Genomic DNA, 26,296 nt, shown 5'->3' with positions numbered 1-26,296 from the left:
ATGAAGATGAAGAGCCAGTGGATAGAGAACAGTAGAATGGAAATCCAGAGTGGAGTGTGTCTTCTGCTCCGGCCCCTCATACCGCTGGGATGGGACTCTATGACATTACAGTGCTTTCGCTCCTGTCACAGTCTCCCTGGACATATTTTTCAGGCAGGTATGCGGTCTTACACAGGGAGCTCTGCATTTCGTCTTCCAATCGAGATCTTCTCCAGTACCATTTGGATGTATGGGCCAACAATTGGGATATTCCCTGCGAAAGAGGCGATCGTAGCGAAGAAGTCGCCAAATAGAACGAAGATTCCGTAGAGTTCGACCAGAAAGCCAGTCAAGGGCCATCGGATAAGAATTAAAAGAATGCCAGCCATGAAAGCGGCAGTGCCTTTAAGCTTTTGTCGTCTTGCGAAGAAGATGAAAGTCTTTTGGATTCCAATGATGAGGGTCAGGCCAATCAAGAAGAGGATCTAAGGAGGGATCAGTTGAGTATGTGGGATATCGGCAGGTGACAAACATTGCCCATGGCCAACCTGAGAGGAATGTTAAAATCTTTGACAGACGAGAAAGCGACACACACTTACATTGACCGATCAAAGAACATGAGGACACCTCCAAACAGAAATAAACCCCCTTGTGCTTGTTAGCCGTCGAAGGTATTACAGGCATCTAGGCATGGCAGCTTACCTCCCGAGCAAAAGGCCACCCCAATCTCTGCATATTATCAGCATTGGGTCTCATTCCAAATCTTCAATCACAACATACTCTGCATATCTGTGAGCCACATGCCAGGCATGTTGGGCTTAACCTGGGTGAGAGTCGGTATTGCAACGACACGGAGAGAGGTCAAAGGTACTTGCGGCGGGGGGCAGAAGGGCTGGAGGAATGTGTAGGCAGAGAGAGCCCGAGGAGTGAGTGAAGGGGTGTTATTCTTAACCGTGTGCGTGGTGTGTCGTTTGTTCCAATTGAAAAGGAAAGTGGTTGAGTTGTCCTCAACTATTTTGTTGTAAAGGGTGAACGAACTCCAACCATCGTCACATGGAAGGCGCAGTCGCTCCCCGGGAGCAGGAGCAGTCGCGTTCGTGTGTCGTGGAATACGTGTTCCTTCCACTTTGTCCGGCGGGGAGGGGACAAGGGCAATAATAGTTATTCCGGCTCCGCGGGTCGTCCCTATCGCTCCTTCTTTTGTAGGGGGCTTCTGGGGAGTGGTGCACCTTCCAATTGACATGACGCAGGGCTGCACAACGCACCAAACGACAAGCGCGAGGGCCACTTTGTATTCTTGACATTCTTTACATCTACATCTCGTCGTGTGCCTCACACGATCTTTGAGGACATCACCATTTGACCTGCTCCATGATGACATGACAGGCAATCCCTCTCATCGCGCAGGCTGCCTACCAGTGACGCCTTCTGGGTTGCTCCTCATTTAATTCTACCAGAGACCTCGCGTTGTCCGCTCCGTCCCAATGCGGAGAGCAAGCATGTCGTGGTTCTGGAAGGTGAGGATTTTTACTGTCTGCACGAATTTCTCGAAACTACCTCTGACTACCATAGGGCGATGCCAACTCCCCCGCCTCGTTTGAAAAGGCTCTTTCGAAGCTCTCTTCTCAGATCGCCGCCGCCAATCTTGCTCTGGATTCCACAAGAAGTCGAGGCCGACGCGCGAAGGCCCTCTGGACCCTCTATACCACCTTAACATATCTCTTGTACTCGCTCGTCATCGTGCTTGTCTTGGGGCCTCAGAACTGGTCCATTTACCATTATGGAGGCTTGTTAGGTGCTCCTCTGGTCATATACGCAGTGCGAAGGTCCATCACAACCCTTGCCGATTGGAGGATCAGCCGTCAACAATCTTACCTGGAACAACTGCAGAAGCAACGAGAAGCAAAAATCGCAGATCTCAAGAAAGCTACGAAGTACGACAGCACTCAAGAACTCCTACAAAAGTACGGCGGCGCTCCTGCGGACAAACCCACGTCCAAATCATCACAACAAAGGCCAAAGAAACCAGCCCAACCTCAAGGCCAATCTCAGCAACAACCCCAAAGAACTGGCATTCCTCCCCCCCCCACCGCGAACATTCCTGGCAGAAACTTCTCTGCGCCTCCCGTTAATCCTCATCTTCCGGTAGCTCCAGTCTCTCCTATTCGTGAACACTCTCCAGTATCTGCCCAGAGCCCAAGTGACGTCGCACCAGACTCTCCAGGATTTGCCCCAAACGCCTTCCCTCACCCACCACCACCTAGAACAGCATATGAACAAGCACCACACTGGTATGATAGAATATTGGATGTCCTACTTGGTGATGACGAGACTGCAGCAAAGAACAGACTTGTTCTGCTTTGCTCAAATTGCCGTCTTGTCAACGGGCAGGCACCCCCAGGCGTCAATACCTTGGAGGAGCTGGGCCGATGGAGGTGTGCGGGCTGTAGCTCCTGGAACGGAGTCGAGAGCGAAGGCGCTAAAGTCGTCAAGGAGATTACTAAAAGCTCAAAATCAGAAAACACTCAAGGTTGGGAGAAAGTTCCCAAGGCGGAGGATTTGAGTGAGGAATCTGGCACAGAATTGGTGGATTCCAACATTCACGGTTCAACAGACCATGAAACACTAGACGAGACTGGCCTCACAAAGCGATTGACCCGTAGTGCTGGCAAGAAGCCATCGTATGAATCGTTGAGTTGAGTTGAATTGAGTTCAGCCTCCAAGGAGTAATGATCTCTAAATCCGCAATCCTACATTAGTTCATCAACCTTCACTGAGACAATGTGTTCATATAATTTATTCGTAGCCTTGCCATGGTTCCTAAGGGCTTCTACGCCAAGCCAACCCTTTAAATTTCTGATTAAATATCAGGATCTCCAAAGCTGTCTGTTTCCAATAGAATGGCCAGTACGGAGTACCAGCTATAGTCAGTCCCTAAGATCTGGGGCTTTTCGCGGGAGAAAAAATGACATGAAAGCTAGCGACCATGTTGTGACCCATTATCTTAAATCATCAAGGCAAGTCAAGATCAAAGCCATTTCGTAATCGCTATCATCCAGCACGATGACTACTTTTACTGTTCGCCCGTCCAACACCGACAAAGAGGCCTTCCGCATCAATCTCAATGCCGTCTCACTGTTTTCCATGAAATTAAAATCCGGAGACACCTGTGAAATCCATGGGGGATCTGTCAATCCATCCGACAGGAGAAAGCTTGCAATCGCCTGGGAAGCATCAGGCATTAAGGACTATGTGGTGCAGACGTCCAGGGTATTACAGGAGTGCTATGGTCTGAAGCTTGGGGACAAAATCACCATCTCTCGCACAGTCGGCCGGGTGCAGGATGCCGATGTAGTTACATTCCAGCCTTCAGGGCCAGGCCTTCAGCCGGAAGCGGCCAAATTCTACGCAATGTATGCAAAGCATACGATACCTGGAATCCATGAACATCTGGCCATATCCCAACGGATCGTGTTGAAGTTAGGAATCGACAGCACTGAATTCTTTGTTAAAGATATTGGTGTCGAAGGGGATATGATTGCAAGAATAACCAGGGAAAGTTCCTTCCGGATATCGAGCCCTGAAGACTCAGAACAGATAATCAACATTGACTTCCGACCGGCGCGTCTTGGAGGTCTCGAGCAAGAAGTCATCAAGCTACGGAAGATCGTCCACAGACTACGCCGGACTACAGTGAGGCAGAGCTGGGCCACACATCGACCCGTCCAAGGAGTTCTCATCTATGGCGCAAAGGGTACCGGAAAGTCCGCGTTTATTCAGGCTCTGGCCGAATCTGGCTGGCCGTCGGTAGTGAATTGGGCGACCAGCATCAAGATCTCGCCAACCACAGAACCAAGGCTAATCATTGTCGATTTACGATATCTATCACGAGAGAGCCGGGAAACCTCCTCAATGAGCCCGGCTAGCCTCCATGACCTCTTCAAGCAGATCAGGGGAAGTCCGACATTGGTGGTCGCCGAGATCTTACACCCTAATGACATCCATCAGAGTCTGCGTGCTCAAGGAGAATTCGAAGCAGAAATAGAGCTGCCAATTCCTTCGATGCAGCAACGGATGCAAATTCTAATTGCCATACGAGAGAACGAAGCTTCGCCGGACGACGAGCTCCTACAGACCATGGCTGAGAAGACTCATGGTTATGTTGGTGCCGACCTCTATGCGCTTTTCCGAGAAACACTCGAGATAGCCGCGGATAGAGCGGAAAATGAGAACGAAGAGTCTTCTCCCGGCAGTAAAGGGGCGTACGCGTATCAGAGCGAAAAGGCGGCGCCCCTCAACGAAAATACCGACTGGTTGGCGGGGACAAACAGCGCCATGAAGCAAGAAAGCTCTCTTTTGCGTGTATCACATCATGATTTTGAGCAGGCACTACAAGAGATTCGACCTTCAGCACTACAAGAGATCTTTCTCGAAACGCCCACCGTTCGCTGGTCAGACATAGGAGGACAACATGAGATCAAAAAACAACTACAAAATGCCATTGAACGACCGCTGAAGTATGCCGAGAGGATGCACAGGATCGGTCTGCTCCCGAAGAAAGGGGTTTTGCTCTATGGTCCACCAGGGTGTTCGAAAACACTTCTGGTTCGAGCCTTGGCTACTGAAGCAGGGTTGAACTTCCTTGCCGTGAAAGGCGCTGAGCTCATATCGATGTATGTGGGCGAAAGTGAGCGGGCAACACGAGAGGTGTTCCGAAAAGCAAGAGCTGCCAGTCCGAGCATCATATTCTTTGACGAGATCGACGCCATTGCTTCTCGAGGCAAGAGTGGCAGCGACCTCAATGTGCTGACAACATTGCTGAATGAGATGGACGGATTTGAAGAGCTTCGGAATGTCCTCGTGGTTGCCGCAACTAACAAGCCCCAGAACATCGATCCTGCATTGATGCGTCCAGGACGATTTGACAATGTTGTATACATTGGCCCACCTGACTTAGAAGCAAGAACCGAAATCTTCCAAAACCGCTTTGGAAAATTCGCGTATGAGCCGCAAACAGGAATCGAGGAAGACGCCCAACATTTCGCGTCGTTAACTGAGGGCTTTTCTGGCGCAGAGATCGTCGGCATCTGCCAGACTGCAGGCGAATTCGCCATGGATGCCGACAGGGACAGCACGTTACCGGAGGATATTGAGAAGGCGATCAAGATGACGCCGAAGAGCATTACCAGCCAGATGGTATTCGAGTTCGAATCGTGGAACTCGGCAAGGCGGCGCTAACCACATACTTTTATTCCATAGATGTGATATGCCCCTATATCAGATGCTCCTTTGCATAAAGCCAGACCTCTGGGTAGATGTAGATGGGTGGCAGAAACGACAATGCCTCAATCGTAGCTGCACTACCACGGCACAGCTCTAGGACCCATGTCGACGCCATATGCACCCTCCCCTCTGACACCACCGTCATCTTCCACCCTCTCCCTGATCTCCTCACCCACATCCCCACCACTCTTCATCCACCTAGCATGGGCTCGGCCGGCAACATACTTGCCCACACCCCAAACACTCGCGGCGATGATACTGGCGCCGATTGTCGGTGGCGCGGCCAACCACGCCACGCCAGTAATTGCACTACCGAACGCTGTCGCACCCACGGCGGCCACGAGACTGCCAACCGCCACGTATTTGGCCCAGCGCACTAGCCGCCAGAATATGAATTGTGTCACGTACCGGAGCGTGCGCAGGAGCGCCCGAGTTCGCAGACGTGCTGGTCGCTCGCCTGGCGCACCATGGGCGCCCGGCGATAGCAAGAAATTGAGGTTGCGTTTGGCGTTACGGAGCGCGCTGTTACTCTGTTGTTGCACGGCGAAATCGTCATTGTCGGCTGAGGCTGAAGCTGAGGCCTCCTTTGAGGGTGGCGGTATGGACGCCGCCGTGGATGAAGGACCTCGCGAGGGCGCCATTCTTATCAGAGATTGTTCTATATTGGGACCTTTTCTTTGGAGTTCTTGAAAATTGAGTTGTAGAGAAGTAGGCGCTTTTCACAGATGATTGTTATTTAAGCGATCCCTCGTTTAAGCTTAGAGATGAGCTTTCATGAGCTATATAATTACGTCATGGAGGGCCAAGGAGCCGACGGGGTTCAGATAGACCCCTGGGCGGTTGCGCCTATCAAGCTTGGACACGGAGGGATGATGCGATCCAACTTGGTCAATGGCATCCCCTGCTCCTCGGCCCGTTGCTGAAATAACTTAGCTGGGACAAAGCTTGAAATCGAGCCGTTCTTTGCTAAAGTACTGGCCAAGATTCATACATCTCGGTACGGGGGCTGACTGAAGATGAGGCTGAGAAGGCGGGGAGTCTATTTATCAACGAGATGCTTTTAATCAGATAGCCCGTCAGGCCCTGCCACTGGTCTTTCACTGCATTTTTCTCTCGATATCTCCCATATCTCTGCTGGATCTTCGCAACATGCTGTGTAATGTCTGCCAGGACGCATTCGTCGAGCTGAACCAGCTGGGCGAAGACTCAAACACCAATCCCACATCAGGCGAGCCATTGACCAGAATTTTCTCTTCGCCATTCTACAAAGCGAGTCATCACAGTCTTCCCAGGCTAAAGTATTCCGCTCTCAATGGATGCCAGCTGTGCCATTTGTTGTGGATGGCCGCTCCGCTAGAGATTCACCGGTTCTTGGATGAATATCTGCAGAATGGACTGCCTGCTCACTGGTTACCATGCTATCTGACTCTCAATCGAGCGATTTTCAAGGACGATCTGAAGCCGCGGAGACTGATGATGGAGTATAAGTACCAGACGGTTGTTGTGAACCACGAAGACTATGTGCAGCCGTTCAAGAAGCATTTTAGATTGCTCTCGTGCGAAGAAACGGACATCGAGGGAGAAGTCCTCAATGTCGATTCAAATACTTGGTCAGAAAACAGCTGGGCCACAGTTCGAAGCTGGATCTCCAACTGTTTCTCGAAACACAACCAGTGCACGCCAATCTCAGAACTGCATCAGCGAAAACTTCCCAAGAGACTAATTGAAATCTACAAAGGAAACCGGATTCGAATCCTAACCCTAGAAAGAGCTAGCAATCATGAGATTGAATATCTAGCTCTCAGCCATTGCTGGGGTTCTGGTCCCAGACTAAAACTCACCTCTGAAACAGACGCGTTGTTGCGTGAGGGAGTCGAGATCTCGAAACTTTGCAAAACGTTCCAAGATGCCATCGTAGTGACCAGGAGGTTCTGGGACGATTTTGGTATACGCTATCTATGGATCGACTCGTTGTGCATCCTTCAGGACTCTATCTCCGACTGGCGAAGCGAGTCTGCGATCATGGGAGATATCTATCAAAACGCCTTTTGTACTCTTGCGGCCACGGCTGCAGAGGATGGCAGCCGAGGACTTTTCTCTGACAGGGATGCCCAAGCAGTCTTGCCTTGTCTCATTTCTGTGGTACCCTTGAACCAGCCGAAGAAGGTCCTTCGATGCATGGACACAGACGACTGGATTCAGAATGTCAATCTTGCGCCTCTAAATTCTCGCTCGTGGGTCCTTCAAGAACGCCTCCTATCACCCCGCGTCCTGCACTTTGCTGCAAACCAGCTATACTGGGAGTGTTCCGGCCAGGAAGCATGCGAGTCTTTCCCATTTGGGCTTCCTGGGGAATTTGGAGAGCAGTTCAAACAGCTTCTACCATTTTCAGGAGGGCCTTATGTAGACGGACCGGACCAAAACAACAGCCGAGGGCCATATTTGGTGTGGGACGAAGTCATGAAGAAATATTCTGCAGGGAGTCTGAGTCGACAGTCGGATCGATTGGTTGCTCTGTCTGGGATTGCCCGCAAGCTTCAGCGCCATGTCATTCCACAAGACACGTACCTGGCAGGCCTTTGGAAAGCGGATCTACCTTTCCAGCTCCTGTGGGATGTAGAGGAGCGTGGACACCCTCTGCAAAGTTCGGGAGCTTATGTAGCACCAACCTGGTCGTGGGCGTCTCGAGTCGCTACGGTGCCGTGTGAGCAAGAGACATGGACTTCAGCATCGCCCCTGGTGGAAATCACGAGTGCAGTCGTGACTTCAGTCGACCAAGACAGGATGGGTCAGATAAGCAGCGGTTATCTACGCCTATGCGGTGTTCTAGCACGTGGGGGTCTCTCGCGGGTGCATCAACCTGGCTCAGCGACTCCCGGAATCGCCTTGAAAGTCGGCGATAAGACAATATCGTCTGCCATATGTCGGCTCGACGAGGGAGTCAACAAGACAATTCATCTGCCTCACGTTGTTTACTGCCTACCGGTCCTTCGTGGATTGAGAAATCGCATTCCAAGATACAAAGGTCTCCTACTTGTGCCCACGGGCCGAGAAACAGAATTTAGGAGATACGGCACTTTTACCACAGATTCTTTCGATGACGAGTTCTTGGTGTCTTGCCAGCCCGCTGTCTTTGAAACAGGAAAACTGAACTCCTTAGGGCGATATGAAATCATCATTGTATGAGAGATTTGTTCATACTGCAGTAACGCTTTGAGACGTCCATACGCCTTCTTTGACTCCTCGTGCATTAGTTCACCTTGCTTCTCGAGGGCCATTTCTCTCGGTAACAGTCGAAGGGACTGACCATTTTCCGACGCTGGAAACAAATCGCTTAGACGCTTGGAGAAAAATCACGGGAAACTCAAAAGACTGAAGACTACGCTTGCCCTTCAAGCTGCTCCTCTGTCCACTTCCACAGTTCCTGTGCGGCCTTATGATTGTCGACCTTTCCGTCATGTCTTAGCTCGCCCACGGGAAAGTAATAAGCGCCAGACTTCGCTTCTGGTGAGAAGGCAGCCCAAAGCTGATTCAGCACTCCCTTCTCCACAGACTGACCGATCAACCATCCCACCAGATTGATCGGATGAACAAACCAAGGGTGGAAGGCTAACCAGCCAGATGTCAAATTGGTGTTGACTAGCCCAGGATGGATTGCAACGCACTTGATGGCCGGGTTATGCCTTGCTAGCTCCTGAGTGAAGTGTATGTTGGCCAATTTCGAGAGGCCATAGCGGGTCAAGGTGCTGTAAATTCCCAGTTCTCCTTTGAGGTCTGCCAGAGGATACACATCTGTGGGTGCCATCATATGACCGCCAGAAGACACATTGACAATGCGGACATCAACCTCTGGGTGCGCGGTCGCGGTCTGCTTGAGTTTCGGCAACAACAGCCTCGTCAGCAAAGCATGGCCGACGTGATTCGTGCCGAACTGCAGCTCATAGCCTTCAGCCGTAGTCCCAACGGGCGTGCACATGATTCCTGCATTATTGATGAGGAGGTCCAGTCGCTCCGAGCTGCTGTTGAAAGTCGACGCAGCCTTTTTAATGCTTTCAAAAGAGGCCAGGTCCAACTCAAGGAAAGAAATCGGGGCAGCGCTTGCGTTCTCTCGCTTTAACTCTTCAATGGTCGTCTCAGCCTTAGATCTAGTTCGCGCGGCCAGAAAGATATGAGCTGGAGTGTGCTTCGCCACTTGTCGCACAGTCTCTCGACCAAGCCCAATGTTCGCTGCATTTTGAGTCCTATAAGCCACCCGGTCCAAGTTGAGCAAGAGCTTCGGGTATCCTACCGCCTGTCACCAAAACCACCCTGCCACTAAGATCAGGAATGTCCTGATCAGGTACGAATCTCATATCGATATGTAATGCTGGGTTGGCTCGCCAGTGTTGGACGATCACAGTCTGCTCCGATGAACGTTCCTGGATATTTTCAGGCCGCGTTCAACATATATGCAAACCATGGTCTCGTCGTTGATCTCACATGAAATACATACAATGGTGCAACCGAGGTCGGCTGTCCAAAGTGTTCCTGCCTCGATTTCTTGGCATTGTCTAATTAGGGTGATATCCGATTAGGCACCGGCTATGGAAGGAGCGAGAGCTCCAATACTGAGGGCAGGAACAGTCCACATTGAATGCTGTTGCTAAAGCGACCAGAATCATCAATAGACGACCGATCGCGGCAATAAAGACAAAGAGCATCGTCGACGAGGGTGTGAAACCGGGGGGCCGAATTTCTTTTCCCGATGCGCTTTTGCTTCAGCCGTCAACGAGCGCCCCTAATTATTCCCCATGGAGTTCGCGAATGTATGTTCTCGACACCAAGTACGACCCGCCTTGAGATCGGAAATGTTTTCCTATGGGAAAGAAATCCAGCTTTCAGTCAGCCAGATCTTTACTGAGATCCACCATCTTTCACCATCGAAGGACCTCCCTGCTTCAGCTAAGGCTATTCTTTTCCTTCAGTCGAGAATCGGCAGTCGGGTCTGTTGACCATCGTAAGATATCAAGTTGTTTGGGCGCCATTTAACTTTCTCAAATGTCGAAGGCTGGTGGCTGGCACTAAGGCCTTTTTCAAACCCTTACCCCTTACATGCCTGGGGATAGGAAATGGATCTCCTATATCGCAGATCACGGCGTTTTTGTGGATTTTTCTCTCCATTTCGAGACACCGAATTGACGGGAAGCACGGATGAGGAGAAGTCTTGTGAGTGAGCCGCATCTTGGGTCAACAAGCAATCGCGAGCGCTCCACTCAAGTTTCTTGTGATGATACTTGGACGCACTTCTGGTTCAGAGACGCGAGCACGGTCCTCGAAACTGGATCAGACAATACGAGACGCACGGGGAATCCTCTTGTCAACTTAGATACTCGGTACCTCGTGCGAGGCAGAGTCACTGATCATCCCCTCGCGGGAGCTATGCGGAAGCGGGGACAGGGATCATAAAGAACGTGATTGCACAGATGATGGCATCTCCCATTTCCCTATCTCGGTGGCACGCCCTCCCTGTGAGTGCTAGTAATGGCCGAAGTCGCCCATGCAATAGTATCACATGTCCACCGCCTGGCTTCCCTGTCACCTTTGGGCTCTGGCAAGACGCCAGCTCGCATTTCTCGTACGTCGGGTCCAGACGAGCGATTCAGACTCTCACCCATCAAGTGAAGACGCCCAGAAGAGGCAACTGAGGTCCCAAGAGAACCCCCGCACTTCTTGTTTCCAGAAAGGGACTTCACGTTCCAGTTCTTTGGCTTTGTGTATCGAAATATCCACAATTGGGAAAGAGGGGTAAAGCCTTGAATGGGTTCACACCGTCAGGTCGACCAGGGCTGCTTTCGTGCAGAGTCAAAGGGCTGGAGCGAACGATCACCCAGACGTTGATAGTTATCCACAACCACATTCGGAATATCTCCAAGAGGGATTGTCACCATTGGCGATTGCTGGAATTGGTCACATGGACCAGCGTCTTGCTCGCGCTTGGCTAGGACGGGCTGTTTGACAGGATAGACCCCCGCGAAAGAGAGTTTCTGTAATTCGGTTGTGCTTGACAACATTGGAGGATACGCAGTAACTTTTCCCTTGATACTCTGCCAAGGAGAGTCTCGATGGTCCAGAGGCTTTTTCACATACTGAATCCCTGCAGCTGCAACCTGCACCAGCACGACTCGGCCCTTTTATCCACCTGGCGGCTCTCGTGTCGGTCTTGCGTTGACGTAACCAAGGGATGGTCCCCGCACTCACGGTGTGTGCCCCACTGGGGTTTATACAATTGTCCCGGATATTTGGGACTTAAACTTTTCATTCTTCATCAAACTCTCACGGCTCGCGCCCACGAGCCTAGCTTATTTGGTGATCAGCAAATGGAGACCCTCTAGACCTCAGGTGATCGCGCTCTACAGTCCCAACGTGAAATCTCCCTCTTGGGTCGAGAGGTTATTTTTATTTGCGTCCAGTTTGTCCAAGAGTCGTTTGGAAGACAACCTATGCTAGGACAAACTTCTTCCTCGGTCCCAGTGCCTGTATTCAGATGCAAGGGGTGCAAATACCAAAACCGTAGTTATGTAGAAAGCACTGATAAGTAGCGCGCAGCACTAATGACCAGTCGTGAGCTGGATGACCAGGGAATTAATGAGAAAAAATGACTCGCTGTATTCAGGTAGAAATTGTGTTCATTTGGTGTCATTAACTATCGTAACCCATACAACACCCATCCACTTCCACCATTCCCGTCCGTTCACACTCCAAACACCTAGGTACTCGCAAGGAGGCAGCAGTCAGTCATGCAGACAACTGCGCAATTGTAGTTATGACCTTGAAATTATTCGAGAGGTGGCCATCCTGAGAGAAGAAAATTTACACCTTCTCGACATTGACCGAGGTTCTCTTTTGCATTTCCTCGAAGGTCTGGATATCGTTGATATCCCCGATGATTGTGCCTCGTCGCTCATCGACGTACCCGATCTTGGTCTCGCGGAAACCATCCAATTCGCGGGCGCAGAGGGTGTTCAAGTAGATGGGGTAGAGGAAGCTAACGAAGAAGCCAGCCAGAGGTACACACATTGCCTTGTGGTAGCTTTGCATGTTGTCGGCGGCAAGACCGGTGAGAGCAGGGAACAAGGCACCACCGCAAACGCTGGCAACGATCCAGGATGAGCCACGCTTGGTGTGTCGGCCAAGGCCACGGATGGCAAGGGTGAAGATGGTGGGGAAAATGCAAGATTCGAAGAAGAGTACGAGTGAGAGCATTGCGACACCAGCCTCGCCTTGCGCGCCGATGGCAGCACCGATGAAGACCATGATGGCGGTCATGAAAACCAAGAGGACGAGGCGGGGCTTGATGAACATGAACATTCCAGCGGCGGCGAATCTTCCAATGGCGAACAATGCCTGACCAATGGCATAACGGTCGGATGCCTGAGCTTCAGTGAGACCTGCTGACTCCTCGCTGTAGCGGATGAACTGAGAAGCCACAGCAACTTGAGCGCCGACGTAGCAGAATTGTGCTACGACTCCGAAAATGAGCTTGTACTGCTTCCGAAGTGGCTTCTCTTCGTAACCAGTAAGATCGGAGCATTGCTCGGCTTGGAGGGCCATGTCCGCATCGGTGACTTCGGGAAGAGGGCTGAAGAAGAAGACGACCGCGAGAAGGAAGACGAAGGCCGCAATACCAACATAGGTCCACTGGACGTGGGAGAGATCGGTGCTGTGGGTCTCCTTAAAGAAGACTCGGGAGGCAAGCAGAGGCGCAATCACAGAGCCGACAGCCTGGAAAGACTGCGAAAGCTCCAGGCGGAATTCGGACAGTCTGGGTGGACCGCAGGTTGCGATGAAGGGGTTGGCGGAGGTCTCCAGGGTTGAAAGACCGGAGCCGACGATGAATAGACTGCCGCAGAATCCAGGAAAAGAGGCGTAGACCGCAGAAGGCCAGAACATCAGTGCTCCAACGCCATAGATGCACAGGCCCAGGATGAAAGTCCAGCGGTATCCGAACTTCCTGACAAACCAGCCGGAGTATGTGAGAGGGCCGATGAAGTAAGCACCGAAGTAACTGCCTTGCAGACCACCAGCCTTAGCGGCAGTGATATTGAGAGACGTCTGGAACTTGGCATTGAGCACGTCGAGCAACCCGTACGCGAAACCCCAAAGGAAGAAGAGGAGGGTGACGAGAGTAATGGGGTAGATAGATTGTCTGACGGTCAAGGCTGAAGCGCCAGTCAAGCCCTTGTTGACCACAGTGCTCTTGCGACGGCCAACGTTGGACATTGCATCAGCGTTGGAAGGCTGACGCTGTGTGATACCATCATTGTCGGCCATTGTTGGTGATAATTTGATGCGAGATAGAGGGCTTGAGTATGGTAGATGAATGCTGTTGTGAGGCAAGGTCCTCGGGTGGTGTTGGTAGGAGAATTGGAAGAAGACCAAGATCGACTTTACAAAAGTAGGATTATCCTCTTTTTTGTAAGTGACGCTTATAGAGTTCACTGGATGGAGGAGAAGCTGGCGATTGAGGTGAAGATTTGTGATGGACTTGGATCGTATATTATATAGATCTCACACTGGCAAAAGCTCCTCACCAAAATCCACTTCCCTTGCCCATGATGCTGGGGGAAACCCGATCGTGTTCCGAATGCAGTGCTCGAGCTTTACATTGCCTGCCCCTGTCAGCTGATAGGTGGAGAGCGTTTGCATGATGCATATGAGGGACTGGCCAGCATCGCGTAGAAAGAGAGTTTGGGCGAGCACCAAGAGAGAGCTCACTCAAGACCGTTTCTAGCATGGCCAAAGAGTCGAATTGTGTTGTGGACACGAGTGATTAATTGGATACTAAAGCCAGGCCCTGGGGTGGGCTGAAGCATGATTCAATGAGAAGTGGGCAGCTCGAACCCTAGGAAGTGTCTGCGAGCGTCAATTCGAGCGAGCATGTCTGATTGGTGTTGGATGTGCAGCTGGAGAGGAGTTCCGACGAGGCTCGAAGCGTGGGGCTCCCGGGTCGGCGATACTTTTTTCCACAAGTGTACGAGGTCAGGCGCCGGCAATCGGGATGGGGCGTACCTGATCGGTGATTGGCAATTTAGGAGAACGCCCCCATGGTTCTGGGAAGAGTCTGGGCTTTAGCTCCCCGAAAAAGGTAATGGAAATCAAAACAGTGGGAAGGGAGGCTCTAGATGACCAATGGAACCATCCAACTCTAGCAATTTTCCCTCAAGAGCTTCCACAGATGCGAGGGTTATTGCTGCAAGGGCTCCTAGTATACGGAACATATCTCCACTACTCGAGGCTCCGCCGCGTTGGGATCCGGGTGCAACACCGGTCGAACGCCGTTGTCTACGCATTACGAGTAATGGGTCACTTATGTCGACGGCAATCCATCCTCAAGAGACCGGTCGGACCAGCACATGGGTCTGAGGCTGTTCATGCACATGACGACACTAATCTATTCCGTACCCTAGAAACATATGCGTTCCTGCATGAAGCTCCACCAATTGTGTGCCAGGGCTCATGCAGACCGCTTTCGAATTGCAACTGAATGAGGGTCTGATAGAAACTACTTTCGAAATTTTTGTAGTTTGTTGAGTGATGTGCACATTTTTGTTGCAAGTGGCCGCAACGACAATGCCTCAAATGTGAAATCTGAAGACTTCTCCAGGATGAACAGGAACCCCATCTGCGCTTAGTCGTATTTTCCGATCACCTCATAGAAAGACTACAGGATCCCTGGTTGATTCAGTATTGCTTGAAACTCTGAGAGTGGATATTCCGTGCAGCGTACGAGGTACTAGCCTAGCACTGCAACAATAACAGAGTTTGCGCTAGAAGGAGGATGGAAGCGGCGAAATGGTTCCATGTTAGTCCGTAACAGGATAAGACCAAAAGTCGGATTAATCTCTTGGCGAAAGGTTTCTCCGAGCTCGGGCGTGTCCCGTGTCCTCAGTGGCTGGTGAAGTAGCCGATCGGTATTTGTTCTCCATCTTCACATGATTGAATGGTCTCAGCCTCCACAATTGCAAGTGGTCAGGTCTGAACAAGTGATCCATGCAAGAGCAACCAGTGTGGATGACCACATATCAATGGGTCATGACAGCGGGCCAGGAGGAGGCCACACCCCCGAATATGGGTCCAGTCAATTCTCGTTGTAGCCTCTCTCAAGTGTTCCTTGCGCAACAAAAGTTGCACTTATGTGACCGATGTGGGTAGCGGGCTCGACACCAGTGCCCAAAACATTACTTGCTCGGAGAGTCTTGAAAGGTTGGGGCCTTAGCCATAGTGGGCTGCTCTCAGATGCAAAAGTAGAAGTCGTAACCTGACCTTTTGCCTCCGCCACTTGCTAACAACTGGGAAAGTGAACAGCAGAAGAGGAGGGTTGATGACATCGGGTGTGGTGGCTTGTCCAAATGGATACATGCTCGTCTTGATCAGCCAAACCAATAAACATGTGATCCGCGTGTCGAGGATTTGGGACATGGACCCGAGCCCATCGCTTCTTTGTAATTTCCAGGGTGGTTGATTACAGTTGGTAACTTCACCTGCACACCAAAAGACAAGGAACTCATGCTCATCCCCTGCTGCCCTTGGGTCTTTTGGACAATGGGAGCTGGGTTTTCTCCTCTTGACTCTTTCTCTTCTTCGCCTTGTGTTCTCTCCCAGGTTCGGACGCTTCTTCGGGAGCGACAAATGCTTCAGCTCGTGCACGCGCCTTTTCTTCCTTCTTCTCCTGCTGTTTCTCCCGCTTCTCCTGTTCTTTGGCACGGTCTTTGGCTTGTTTGGCAAGAAAGTACTCTCCGCTTTCAATTTGCAGATCGATCTTGCTCTTCTCTTGTGGTGGAGGAAATGGAGTATAGACCTTTTTGGTCTTGTCAACCACTTTGTGCGGAATGTGTCTTTTGCTCAGAGTCTTCCGTTTGAAGTGTGGAAGGAATCTGTCCCAGCTCTCGTTTTTTAGCTCTGGGTCTTTGGCAAGTTCACGTTTGATCATAAGTTCTTTCACATGGTAGATAGGATGGATGTTATTCATGCAGTCCTCGACGACCCTCCGAACTTCCTTGAGGCCTTTGTACCCGCCCATCGCACTGACTGTGTTGCCTTGGACAAGGATGTAGGTGGAAGTGAGGAGTTCCAGCGCTTTCAAAGTGGAACCATTAGGTCCGAGCAGGCGCTGTCTTCGCTTGACAAATCGCTCCTTGTTCCGCACAAGGCCTCTGATCTTTATAACGTCGCAGGCAGTGTCGTCTTGAAGAATTTTGATGGCCTGGGGCACAGGAACACTACGGGCAAGCAGCTTTATGAGGTCGCGAGCATCCAAGATGGCGGCAGGGTCAAAGGTCTTCCGTGTTGTGCGCACTTCCATGCGACCTTCCACTAGATCTAGAGTGCATGCAATACCCTTCTTTTCTAGAGCTTTCGTGACCAGCGGCCAGGCCTGCTTGAGATAGAGTTCTCTGTACTTTGGAAAGAGACAAGCAAAGGAGGACTCTTCCGTGAAGGTACCAGCAACATTATGTTCAGGTTTAAATTCTTCGGTCTAGCAGCGCCAACACGTCAGTAAGAAGAGCCCAGTGATTTATAGAGGCTTGCTCGTACCGTCCAGTGGTCTGTGCCGTCGACATCCCATGGCTTGTCCTTTTTATATGTAGAAGGCATCGCGATTGTCGGATCTCAGTAGCAACATGAGGAGCCAGGAAGTGCAAATACTATGTTCGGTGCACCGCCAGCGAGAGTCCGAAGTTCTACAGAACAGAAAAGAAATGCCAAGCATTTTGGTCGCTTGGCTTACATAAGACTGATCTTAGGTAAGCAGCCAGGTAAGCGATCTCTAAAGTAATTAGTGCAGGTGCTAAGGACACCCTTTGCAACTAAAACTGGCAGTTTCGACACGGAGGCCCACTGATGACGCCCGCCATACGGTTTTTGAGAGAAGACCTGATCTATTCAAGATATGACAGCTGTCTACAAGATACTTGGGCTCAAATTCAAGAGACGACTGAAGGCGATGATATCTTCCCCAGACCAATGCAGTGGTCGTTCATCCCATCCATCGTCTGGTCTTTCTAAGCATTCAGGTACAAGTGACATGAGCTTCCAAGCTCGACCGTCAATGACAGTCTTCTCTGCTGGTCCAGACATCAAGCCCACCGATGCATTTAGAGGGACGAGATATCAGCCGACATCAGACAGTGTCGAGAGTGAGCATTTTCATATCAGAGTTAGCCAATCAGTCATCTGGGCAACGCATAGCTACTCAGCAGAACGGCCGTATTCCCTTCTCCAGCTGATTAGGACCATAAACGCTTCCCAGATATTCCCATCAAGGGAATTGTGTCCAATGGCGGTTTCTGAAATCCGGGGAATCTTAGGCCTGGGAGTGGACCAGTGTTAATATCCGCCAAATATTTTCGGGCATCATTGATCAGATCACAACGCTGAACTTGGCCATGTTGACGGCGACGTCGTGGTTTCATAGCTCTTGAAGGGGCCGACTCATCTGTGCCAGCGTCACCATGATCCAATGATACAATGATCCAGATCTACCGCACATCACCCATTATCGGCCTGTCCGCAGACATTCAAATGGCGGTTGCAGGTCATTGCCATTGGCAGTGGAAAGGCGATCGGCATTCTCTAAAGCTCCTCAAGGCTTCATGCCAAATACCGTGTACCTATGTGGAATGTTAGCAAGGATGTATCTGCTGAATTGACAGTACCCACAGCCGGATATATGGGCGAGCGTCAACGTTACCCAGTTCCGCGCAAGCAGCATCTGCAAGCGCTTCGAACTGCTCTTTGGTCTGCACCCCTCGACGTATGACTGGGTACAAGGCCAATGATCGGATGAGGTCTCTTGTATTCGGAAGATTGGCCTCACCTATGCTTCGAGATGGTTCATCTAGTGGGTCCTGTCAGCCAGATAGGTCATCCATGAAGTTCCTCGACGTATCAGATCAACATACCCGTCCGCCATGCACAGGTTGGTACGTCTCGAATATCGGAGCTAACGTTGACAAACCCGGCCATTCTGAGCCAGGTCTCGCAGTCGACTGTTACTCTTGCACTTTTCTTCCCTTCGGCGCGATTTGTGCGCCCTAGGGATTCGATATAAACCCTAGTCCATTCTTGGAGGGCCTGGAGGTTGTCGATATCCCCTGTATCAGACCGAAAGGTCAGATCCCACTCAGTTATTTGCACCCATCCATTATTCCGCAGCACCCTGTCACCTGTCAAACGACTGATCGCGACAGAATGAACACCTCACTGCACCTGTGCATGTCCCGAATGTAATTTGGCCATCGGTTTGCAGCAATACCGCTTGCGACAAAACGAGAATGGACAAGATCGAACGTGGCTGGCTCGGCAAACTCAAAACGCTCATTCAAGTTGGCGATCTTGTCATCAGCGTCAGGACACAGGTCTTTGTGGTCAAGTTAAAACTTGACAGGCCACAATAATGATAGAGAAAATAGCAACACATTTTTGACTTACTTGCAGGTCCATATTCTCCAACTGGTCTGGTGGAGCCATCGAGGGGCAGATGTCGACTCCCACGACCTGAACAGATATGAGTATAGAACTTCTCACCTAGATTGGAAAGGCGACTCACTGTGCAGTCTGAGTCGTATTCCGCGAGATCGTATGCCCAGTTTCCTGACCCAAATCCACAATCAAGAACCACCTCTGGATCTTTGATGAAATCTGGGTGTAGGGAATTATCCCAATCCTGATGTATCAGCTTCAGCATCTCATGCTGGTCACGAAGCCGAGTTTCTTCCTCCTGCACCTGCTAGTCAGCTCTGAAGTATGTATTGTATTGGTTTCATGGAACTGACCAGGTCCACTGGGGCAAGGTATATCTCTCGTCTGAAGGAGTAGTCTTGGTACTCGCGTTCAAGGTATGTGACCTTGCGTTCATACCGTTCCGACTGGCTAGACCTTGATAGCTGGTCAGCGTTATGTGCGAGGCAGGGATGGCAGACTCACGTTTCAGTCATCTCGTATGGCGTTGCAACAAGTTACTTCGCGCTGTCCGACGTGGGCAACTAGGGAATTCAAGTAAAGGGTGTTTTCAGTCAAATAATGGATGCGGCGATGATTGGGGAATCAGGATACAGCGACCTTGAATATCCAGCCGTGAACGAGTATAAGAAGCTTCTGCAGCAGGAGAGACCCCCTAAGCGATCAGCATGAGACGATGGTGCTCGAAATGCAGACCATCCAATCTGCTTTCTTCAAGAAAGCAGATGGAAACGTGGCATAATTGTGTCGTATGTTCGGCAGTCCGCTAGAAGGGATGTCCTCAGGAGAACTGGGCAGGTCTGTAACACGATGAAGCTGACAGGTGAGGATGGATCCCGCTAGGAAATCTGGACTGGACAGATCGCATACTAAGCCATATCATAAGAAGTCAGCGTCCCACACAAGGATGAGGCCGTGGCTGAATGTGGATTACCCAACGGTTAAGGCAGTGGGAGCCCGATGCGAGTGTGGGTGGCTCTGGCACGACTAAAACCAGCTGGAAGAACCCACCTTGGCATCAATCCATCTGCAATGCGAGAACTCAACGTCCAAGAAGGGAACCCATAAACACGGAACCCAATAGCGTGCACTGCCTTTCAGCTAGGTTAGAGATCCAGCCTAGAGAGGATTTTGGAACACCAACCACGGGACAATAGCATCTTGTGCAATGGCAGTTCCGTAAGGCACAAAGGTTGGTATCCTCGCACGAATCTCTCGACTTTGATGCTGATATCCAGGCAAGGATTCGCCTTAATGAATTCTGGTTCCTAAAAACAAAACCGGGTTGTCACCCGTGTGACGAATGGCCGAGCGCCAATTTATCGAGAAAGGTTTAAAATGTGTTTGGCTGACGCACCAAAGCCTTTCTGGATTGCACGAGTGTGCCTCGTCCACGTCAGAATGGCGATGCAGGTCTAATGTGTGCACGATGGACACTACTTCTCACCCTTCCAAAGCCCAGTTAATTGGCGTGGACGAATGCTGTCCAATGTCCACAAACCTAGGCTAGGAAAATGGCAGTCTAGCAGGCTCCATATCTAGTGGCTATGGCTCCAGCGTCATCGCTACAACACCTCCCGCCTCAAAGCAGAAGAATTTTAAGGGCAGGTGCCAATGTAGCATCAACGCTACCAGCAACTTGATTTCTGGGAATACAGCCAGCCGGTGCAACTCAGGTTGCAAGTCATCATCAGGCAAGGTTGCTCTGAACTCCACTACTATTTCATAAAACACAAACGCGTTATACAAGGTTAGTGTCCGAGAGCGACTATACTTGTCAAGACAATTACGGACTCCTACTGGTAAAGAGTGCCGGCTCTGAAAGCGGATGCTGGCTTCCCTGGTCGGCCTGTAAAAAATTCAACCCGGAGTGTCGGGTTTGGTCTCTAGTGGGAGGAGCGTGCGCCGAGGATGTAACGAGCGAACTGGTTGCGAACCATCGCCGTGACACCCCTAGCTGGTAAGAATCCAAATGTGATTGCGTGCATGAGTCTAGGAACCCTAGGCATCAGCTATCACCTCTTGGACGGGGAGCTTCTATTGGCGGGGACCCACAGCCTCTTTACACCAGGGTAATGCAGTCAACCCAGAAAGCCACATCATATATCGGTGGATGTGGGACCATGAACCAAGCACACGGACCCCTCCTCGATTCACTGGAAATCTTTCTTTGTGTTGGTCTATATTTGCTATTCAAGAATATGGCATACATCGAGAACTGGGGTGATCACGGGGGGGAATACTATCAGTGCAACCGGCTCTATGGCACAAACACACATTCGAGCACCAGTCCCATCGAAGTTGTCTCAACAAGGAAATCATGACCTTTGGTGTCGGGTGATCCAAAAGGGAACATTTAGCTAAACCTAGCCATTGGAATCATGAGCTCAGTGCTAAGAAGGCCTCAAGGATGCGCTGGTTAAACGTTCGACACGAGCGATTTAGCTGTCGACAAGGGGATACCAAGTTGTCCAAGTGGCTGAAGACATGATAACTAGTCAAAGAGGTACTCGTTAAATCTTGAGGCCCAGATGAGCATTGAGAGGCGAAATGCAACCGCTGAACTCAATGCAGAGCCCTAGACTTTAGCAGCCGGGGCTGCACAACAACAAGCAGACAAGGCGGACCGAAATTCACTCTCAAAACTCCAACCGCTGGACCAGGCGAGCGGATCGTGCCGTGTGAGACTACCAGCAAGGATGACAATCTGCCCCTAGCAAATGTGTCGTGCTGAATCACTGCCGTGCAACAGGGGGCGAAACCCACGAATCAAGTGGAACTTCACCCATGAATGACACTACTCGTACTCCGTACATACTCATTAAAATCCAAATCTCGGGATACCCTAGTCAATCCCTGGGAAGTACTATCCTGCGCCGACCACGGGTCCTGAATCCCGAGAACGAGCATAGACCGTTATATCTTAGTTTCTCAGAGGCTTCTTCGAATATTCGACTGTGGGCAACAGCTTTGAATTCTACAGCATGCGGGCAATTCTTAGGACTTGGTCGCAGGCCACTATGGATTGCCCCTCCCACAAAGGCGGTGGGCGGCCCGACAGTGGTTTACCTTTGTTACAAACATCGTGCGCGCAGGAGTGACGAGCCTTAGCGGGTATGAAGGCAGCAAAGCCGTGTATTTGGATTTTGAGCCAAGGTCTATATTTCTGCCCCACTGCACCAGTGACAACCTCAGCGCATTTGCGGTGGGTATAGATGACGACATTTGGTCCATTAGCCTTTGCTCCGAGTTTCGAGGAATTTGGAAAACTTAAGCGAATTCCCAAGTGGACTTTGTGCATCCCCCAATGTGGGCAAAGGCGGGCTGGGCAGGATGAAGACGCAAGGATTGTTCTTCGACAACATGAACAGACTGGACCTATTCGTCGCCAAAAGAGGCGATTCTTTTCCATCAATGCCGCCCTCAAAACATATGCCAGTGCTGCCTAATGATAATTAACGCAATCCAGACCTTGATCTATCTAGGATGATGAATTTTTTGGTCGATTTCTTCTTATCCGTCACACTCTGCTTGACCCAGGGTCATGGAACGCTACCGAAAATAAGAAAAAGTGACCTTGCTATTCCTGTCACTGCTGCAGAAGAGGGTTTGGAATGATTTGCAGCAGACAGCCTGTCTGATGCATGATACTGCAGGTGCTGGAAAACCCCTCCAGGCCTTGTTTCCACGTCGCTCGGCTGGTCGACTCCTCAACATGAACAGCTGGCAGCTTTATGCCGGACATTCGCACTTCGCGGCAGACAAGGGCACAGCTTCTCCTCCAATCGGCCTCCCGACTTCGCTACGAACGTGGGCAGCCTCAGACCTCTGCACTCCGTCCTCCGGAATGGACAGTTGTGCGGATTCTCACTAAAGTGCTAGTTCCCCACTTGAGACGCATTCGTGCGGTTGTCAAGCCACACCGCTTTCTTAGCTTGCCAGGAAGCAGGATCATGCGGCATCTTTGCTGGCTGGGGAGCGTTTGCTGACCTCCTGATCGGTGTATCCACGCAGACTTCGCCTCGCCAAGGTCTATCGAATTTTTTTTTTTTGACGGGCGTTAGGTGTGATTCCCCCCCCGCATCTCTCACGGCTTGCGTCAAAGTTTTGCATCTTTTCCCGGCCGCCAGTCAAGTAAGGTACCCTGTCATGGGTATTGCACGCGTGATTTTGTCCCTCAAGTGGTCTGAGGCTCACAGGTTAAGGTTCAAAGAACGTGAAGATGACTGCCCAAAAAGAAAACCAGGTCTTGATCCTTGCGACGAGGTCACGGTAGAGCCCCGAGTTTAGAATGTACGCGAGGAGGTTCGCTTCAGTCAAGAGTCAAGAGTCAAGACTTTGGACCAGTATGTCAGTTGCCGTTAGCAACACGCTATTAGAGGCTTAGGTACCTAAGGTACCTTGGTGTGTGGATATGCACGAATACCGAGACTGCGGTTCAGGTGCACCAACGTCAAATTATGGCCAACTCCAGAGAGCCAGGCTGTTGTCCGTGGAGGCCTCGGGCCGGGCCTCGGTGCTCAGACCCATTAATTGACTTGAATCCTTCAGCTACACGATCGAGCACATACTCGTACACAGTACGGAGTACTCAACACGAAATGCTCCACGAGGAGGCCTACGGCACGATCATAACATGTGGGGCTTTGTCTGTCAGTTGGGTTCCCCTCAGCAGTCGACAGGGGCAGGTATGACGCTGAGCACGCAGTCAAGTTTTGGTGAATTGTTCCAAGGTGCAGTAGGCCTGAACTCTCTTTCCGAGCCAAGTCGATCGGTCCTTTGCGCTGGCAACGTGGCACCTTTCCTGGGGTCAGCTCAGGGTTCTGGGCATTCATGGAGATGAACACCAAGTATTGCTGATGCTATTTCAGTCATGGGCTGTCTACTCGCACGGAGTAGCTAATCTCAATTCTGTTTTCACAGGCAGCATAGTACTCGCAACAAAATGTGGGGAGCTGCTTTGGCCAGGGCCAGGGCCTCGAATTGCCTCAAGAAGATTTTGCGCGGAGCACAGTACCAAGTGTAGAAAATTTTTGCTCTGCTTCCAATCTACATTAGCATATTCGTACGGCATTGATCTATGTGCCCATCGGTGGGCTGCCGAAGCAAGATAGTGGATGACATGAATTATCCTTTTATTTGCAATGCTTCTCTAACAGTGTAGACAGATGTCTGGCAATCCAACCAGCCTCCTGGACGGACCCCAGCCAAAAACTACTGGATTTTGTTGTTGTTTCGGATTTCTTCTTCTGCTGGGTCCTTTCCGAGGGTTTATGCGAAGACGTCCATGACCGACACGATCTTACTCGTGCAGTTGTTGCTTCGCTTTCTCTGTTCACGAGGATTCGGATGATGTAAGCAATCAGCGCCAAGCTAAATGCGGGCCAGGTTTGAGATGTGCGCGGCCGTATCATGTGACTATGGCACGTGATCTTGCATGCTATACCAGATGGGGAGTCTGACAGTGTGAGATGGTGTGGAGGGGCATCCAACTGTGATCAGACCGAATCAAATCAGCACCAGTTTCTCCCAATAAGGTCAGCATCGACTCTGCAAGTCTCAGCTGGCATGTTTTCGCCGGCCAACAGCTTCACATTCTGCAGCTGAAGCAACTCATTGCTACTGGAACCTCCTGGACCCGTAGTCTCGCATCTCCTATCCGTTGACTTGAATCAAGTCCCTCCCTCGGTCCTCCCTACCTCTTCGCCGCCCTCATTTGACATTGGCAACCAGCCTTATTCGCAATCACCTGCGATCTCACAATCATATTCTACTCATATCGAGGACTCAACAGCCCACCCGGTCGGACTCAACAATTCCCACCATGGCGTCACAGGCAAACGCTCAGAAACCCCAGATACAGCCCTGCAGGTACAAGACCGGTGAGCCCAAGAAGTCTAGGGAGCGGACCCGCTGGCTGATCTCTGGCAGGGAAAACACTTGGGGCTGGTTCTTATTCAGTGGTGAAAGAATGTGTACACATAGACACCGGAAGATACTATGCTGCTAAAGGTATACCTCATTCGCTGCATTCTGCCACGTGGGATTGATTTATATGCCTTTTTCAGTCATCAACAAGCGCCTTATGGCCGGCCGAGAGCATATGGTGAGTCAAGGGATCGTCGAAGTGAGCGCAGAACGAACTGACCCCTTTTCAATAGGTTCGCAACGAGATCGCCGTTCTCAAAAGAGTATCTGTCGGTCATCGCAACATTCTGACCCTCGTCGATTACTTTGAGACCATGAACAACCGTGCGCACACACCCTTCTTTTCAGAAGTTTACCCCCTGGCTCATTATTGCAGTATACCTCGTCACAGATCTTGCTTTGGGCGGAGAACTCTTCGATCGGATTTGTCGCAAAGGTTCATACTACGAATCTGATGCCGCTGATCTAATTCGTGCAACGCTATCTGCAGTCGCCTACCTCCACGATCATGGAATAGTTCATCGGGACCTGAAGCCAGAGAATCTCCTATTCCGAACCCCTGAGGATAATGCAGATCTACTCATCGCCGATTTTGGCCTGTCGAGAATTATGGATGAGGAGCAATTCCATGTCCTGACTACAACTTGCGGTACCCCTGGTTATATGGCCCCAGAAATCTTCAAAAAGTCTGGCCACGGGAAGCCAGTGTAAGTGTTTTGATTGCACCCTTTAGATACCTGCTGACAGAGCTTGATCTAGTGACATATGGGCTATCGGCGTGATTACTTATTTTCTTCTCTGCGGCTATACCCCTTTCGATCGGGATTCCAATCTGGAAGAAATGCAAGCAATTTTGGCAGCCGATTATTCTTTCACTCCCGTTGAGTATTGGCGAAACGTCTCCGACCCCGCACGGGATTTCATCAAACGCTGCCTGACCGTCGATCCACGAGCACGCATGACTGCGCATCAAGCCCTACAACACCCGTGGATAAAGCCAGATGACCCAGCGAGCCCTGTAAAAGTTGGCGAAGGCCAAGATCTACTGCCCATAGTCAAGAAGAACTTCAATGCCAGAAGGACTCTGCACAAGGCCATTGACACAGTCCGCGCAATCAACAAACTGCGAGAAGGCGGAGGGTTAATGGCTGCCGGACACATGGATGGTGCAATGAGCGTAGATCCGAAGCCGAAGCCTGAAATGGTCAATGGGAGTAAAGTCCTCAATGACCAGGGCCAGCAGATTCAAGGAGAAGAAGCGCACGGTGGCCGCGATGGGCCAGCAGAAGGCGCACAGCAAGCAGACCATGATCCCGATGCCATGGAAATCGACTCCCGAGGAAACGCCCGTGGCCAGACTGATGATCAGATTCGCCGACAGGAGCAGCGCATCCTTGAAACTGTCAGTAACTTCTATCGCAAGAAGGAGTAATGCAGTCCCTAAGATGTGTCCAACCCTTCTCTCGATTTTCTCATCTCACCAGCGTCCAGGGCCTAGCCTTAAGCCGCGGATAGTCCGGAGATGCTGGTGTCCAGCTGTTGCTTCTGCCATGTTAGGGATTGGAAAGAAATTTGGAATGGAAATTGAAATTCACGGATGGATTCG

The 26,296-nt window shown here is 50.9% G+C and overlaps 10 protein-coding genes across 10 annotated transcripts; 4 read left to right on the top strand and 6 right to left on the bottom strand.

Moving 5' to 3' along the window:
- Positions 1-167: 167 nt before the first annotated feature.
- A1O9_03673 (uncharacterized protein) lies at positions 168-790 on the bottom strand (the record flags this gene model as incomplete). The annotated part of the gene is made up of 5 exons (XM_013405966.1): positions 168-464; positions 512-527; positions 579-627; positions 682-708; positions 760-790. The coding sequence occupies 5 exons, from the start codon at positions 788-790 to the stop codon at positions 168-170; spliced, it is 420 nt and encodes a 139-aa protein (XP_013261420.1).
- A 688-nt stretch (positions 791-1,478) lies between these two features.
- Positions 1,479-2,679, top strand: A1O9_03672 (uncharacterized protein; the record flags this gene model as incomplete). Its single annotated transcript, XM_013405965.1, has 2 exons — positions 1,479-1,496; positions 1,552-2,679. 2 exons carry the CDS (start codon positions 1,479-1,481, stop codon positions 2,677-2,679), a joined length of 1,146 nt encoding a protein of 381 aa, XP_013261419.1.
- A 363-nt stretch (positions 2,680-3,042) lies between these two features.
- A1O9_03671 (uncharacterized protein) lies at positions 3,043-5,217 on the top strand (the record flags this gene model as incomplete). The annotated part of the gene is made up of 1 exon (XM_013405964.1): positions 3,043-5,217. One exon carries the CDS (start codon positions 3,043-3,045, stop codon positions 5,215-5,217), a length of 2,175 nt encoding a protein of 724 aa, XP_013261418.1.
- A 122-nt stretch (positions 5,218-5,339) lies between these two features.
- Positions 5,340-5,903, bottom strand: A1O9_03670 (uncharacterized protein; the record flags this gene model as incomplete). The annotated part of the gene is made up of 1 exon (XM_013405963.1): positions 5,340-5,903. The coding sequence occupies one exon, from the start codon at positions 5,901-5,903 to the stop codon at positions 5,340-5,342; it is 564 nt and encodes a 187-aa protein (XP_013261417.1).
- Positions 5,904-6,411: 508 nt separating this feature from the next.
- On the top strand, positions 6,412-8,448 carry A1O9_03669 (uncharacterized protein; the record flags this gene model as incomplete). Its single annotated transcript, XM_013405962.1, has 1 exon — positions 6,412-8,448. One exon carries the CDS (start codon positions 6,412-6,414, stop codon positions 8,446-8,448), a length of 2,037 nt encoding a protein of 678 aa, XP_013261416.1.
- Positions 8,449-8,641: 193 nt separating this feature from the next.
- A1O9_03668 (uncharacterized protein) lies at positions 8,642-9,614 on the bottom strand (the record flags this gene model as incomplete). Its single annotated transcript, XM_013405961.1, has 2 exons — positions 8,642-9,489; positions 9,551-9,614. 2 exons carry the CDS (start codon positions 9,612-9,614, stop codon positions 8,642-8,644), a joined length of 912 nt encoding a protein of 303 aa, XP_013261415.1.
- A 2,497-nt stretch (positions 9,615-12,111) lies between these two features.
- A1O9_03667 (MFS transporter, FHS family, L-fucose permease) lies at positions 12,112-13,572 on the bottom strand (the record flags this gene model as incomplete). The annotated part of the gene is made up of 1 exon (XM_013405960.1): positions 12,112-13,572. The coding sequence occupies one exon, from the start codon at positions 13,570-13,572 to the stop codon at positions 12,112-12,114; it is 1,461 nt and encodes a 486-aa protein (XP_013261414.1).
- A 2,239-nt stretch (positions 13,573-15,811) lies between these two features.
- On the bottom strand, positions 15,812-16,896 carry A1O9_03666 (ribosomal RNA assembly protein; the record flags this gene model as incomplete). Its single annotated transcript, XM_013405959.1, has 2 exons — positions 15,812-16,777; positions 16,837-16,896. 2 exons carry the CDS (start codon positions 16,894-16,896, stop codon positions 15,812-15,814), a joined length of 1,026 nt encoding a protein of 341 aa, XP_013261413.1.
- Positions 16,897-17,884: 988 nt separating this feature from the next.
- On the bottom strand, positions 17,885-19,238 carry A1O9_03665 (uncharacterized protein; the record flags this gene model as incomplete). The annotated part of the gene is made up of 8 exons (XM_013405958.1): positions 17,885-17,912; positions 17,962-18,118; positions 18,204-18,460; positions 18,511-18,635; positions 18,733-18,798; positions 18,851-19,021; positions 19,077-19,179; positions 19,228-19,238. The coding sequence occupies 8 exons, from the start codon at positions 19,236-19,238 to the stop codon at positions 17,885-17,887; spliced, it is 918 nt and encodes a 305-aa protein (XP_013261412.1).
- A 5,609-nt stretch (positions 19,239-24,847) lies between these two features.
- Positions 24,848-26,122, top strand: A1O9_03664 (CAMK/CAMK1 protein kinase; the record flags this gene model as incomplete). Its single annotated transcript, XM_013405957.1, has 4 exons — positions 24,848-24,868; positions 24,924-25,014; positions 25,067-25,397; positions 25,450-26,122. The coding sequence occupies 4 exons, from the start codon at positions 24,848-24,850 to the stop codon at positions 26,120-26,122; spliced, it is 1,116 nt and encodes a 371-aa protein (XP_013261411.1).
- Positions 26,123-26,296: the final 174 nt, after the last annotated feature.

This window comes from Exophiala aquamarina (assembly GCF_000709125.1).
Source record: "Exophiala aquamarina CBS 119918 chromosome Unknown aczIA-supercont1.3, whole genome shotgun sequence".
NCBI classification, from domain to species: Eukaryota; Fungi; Ascomycota; class Eurotiomycetes; order Chaetothyriales; family Herpotrichiellaceae; genus Exophiala; species Exophiala aquamarina.
Note: the sequence above shows the minus strand (reverse complement) of the source record. Positions and strands in the feature narration are given on the sequence as shown.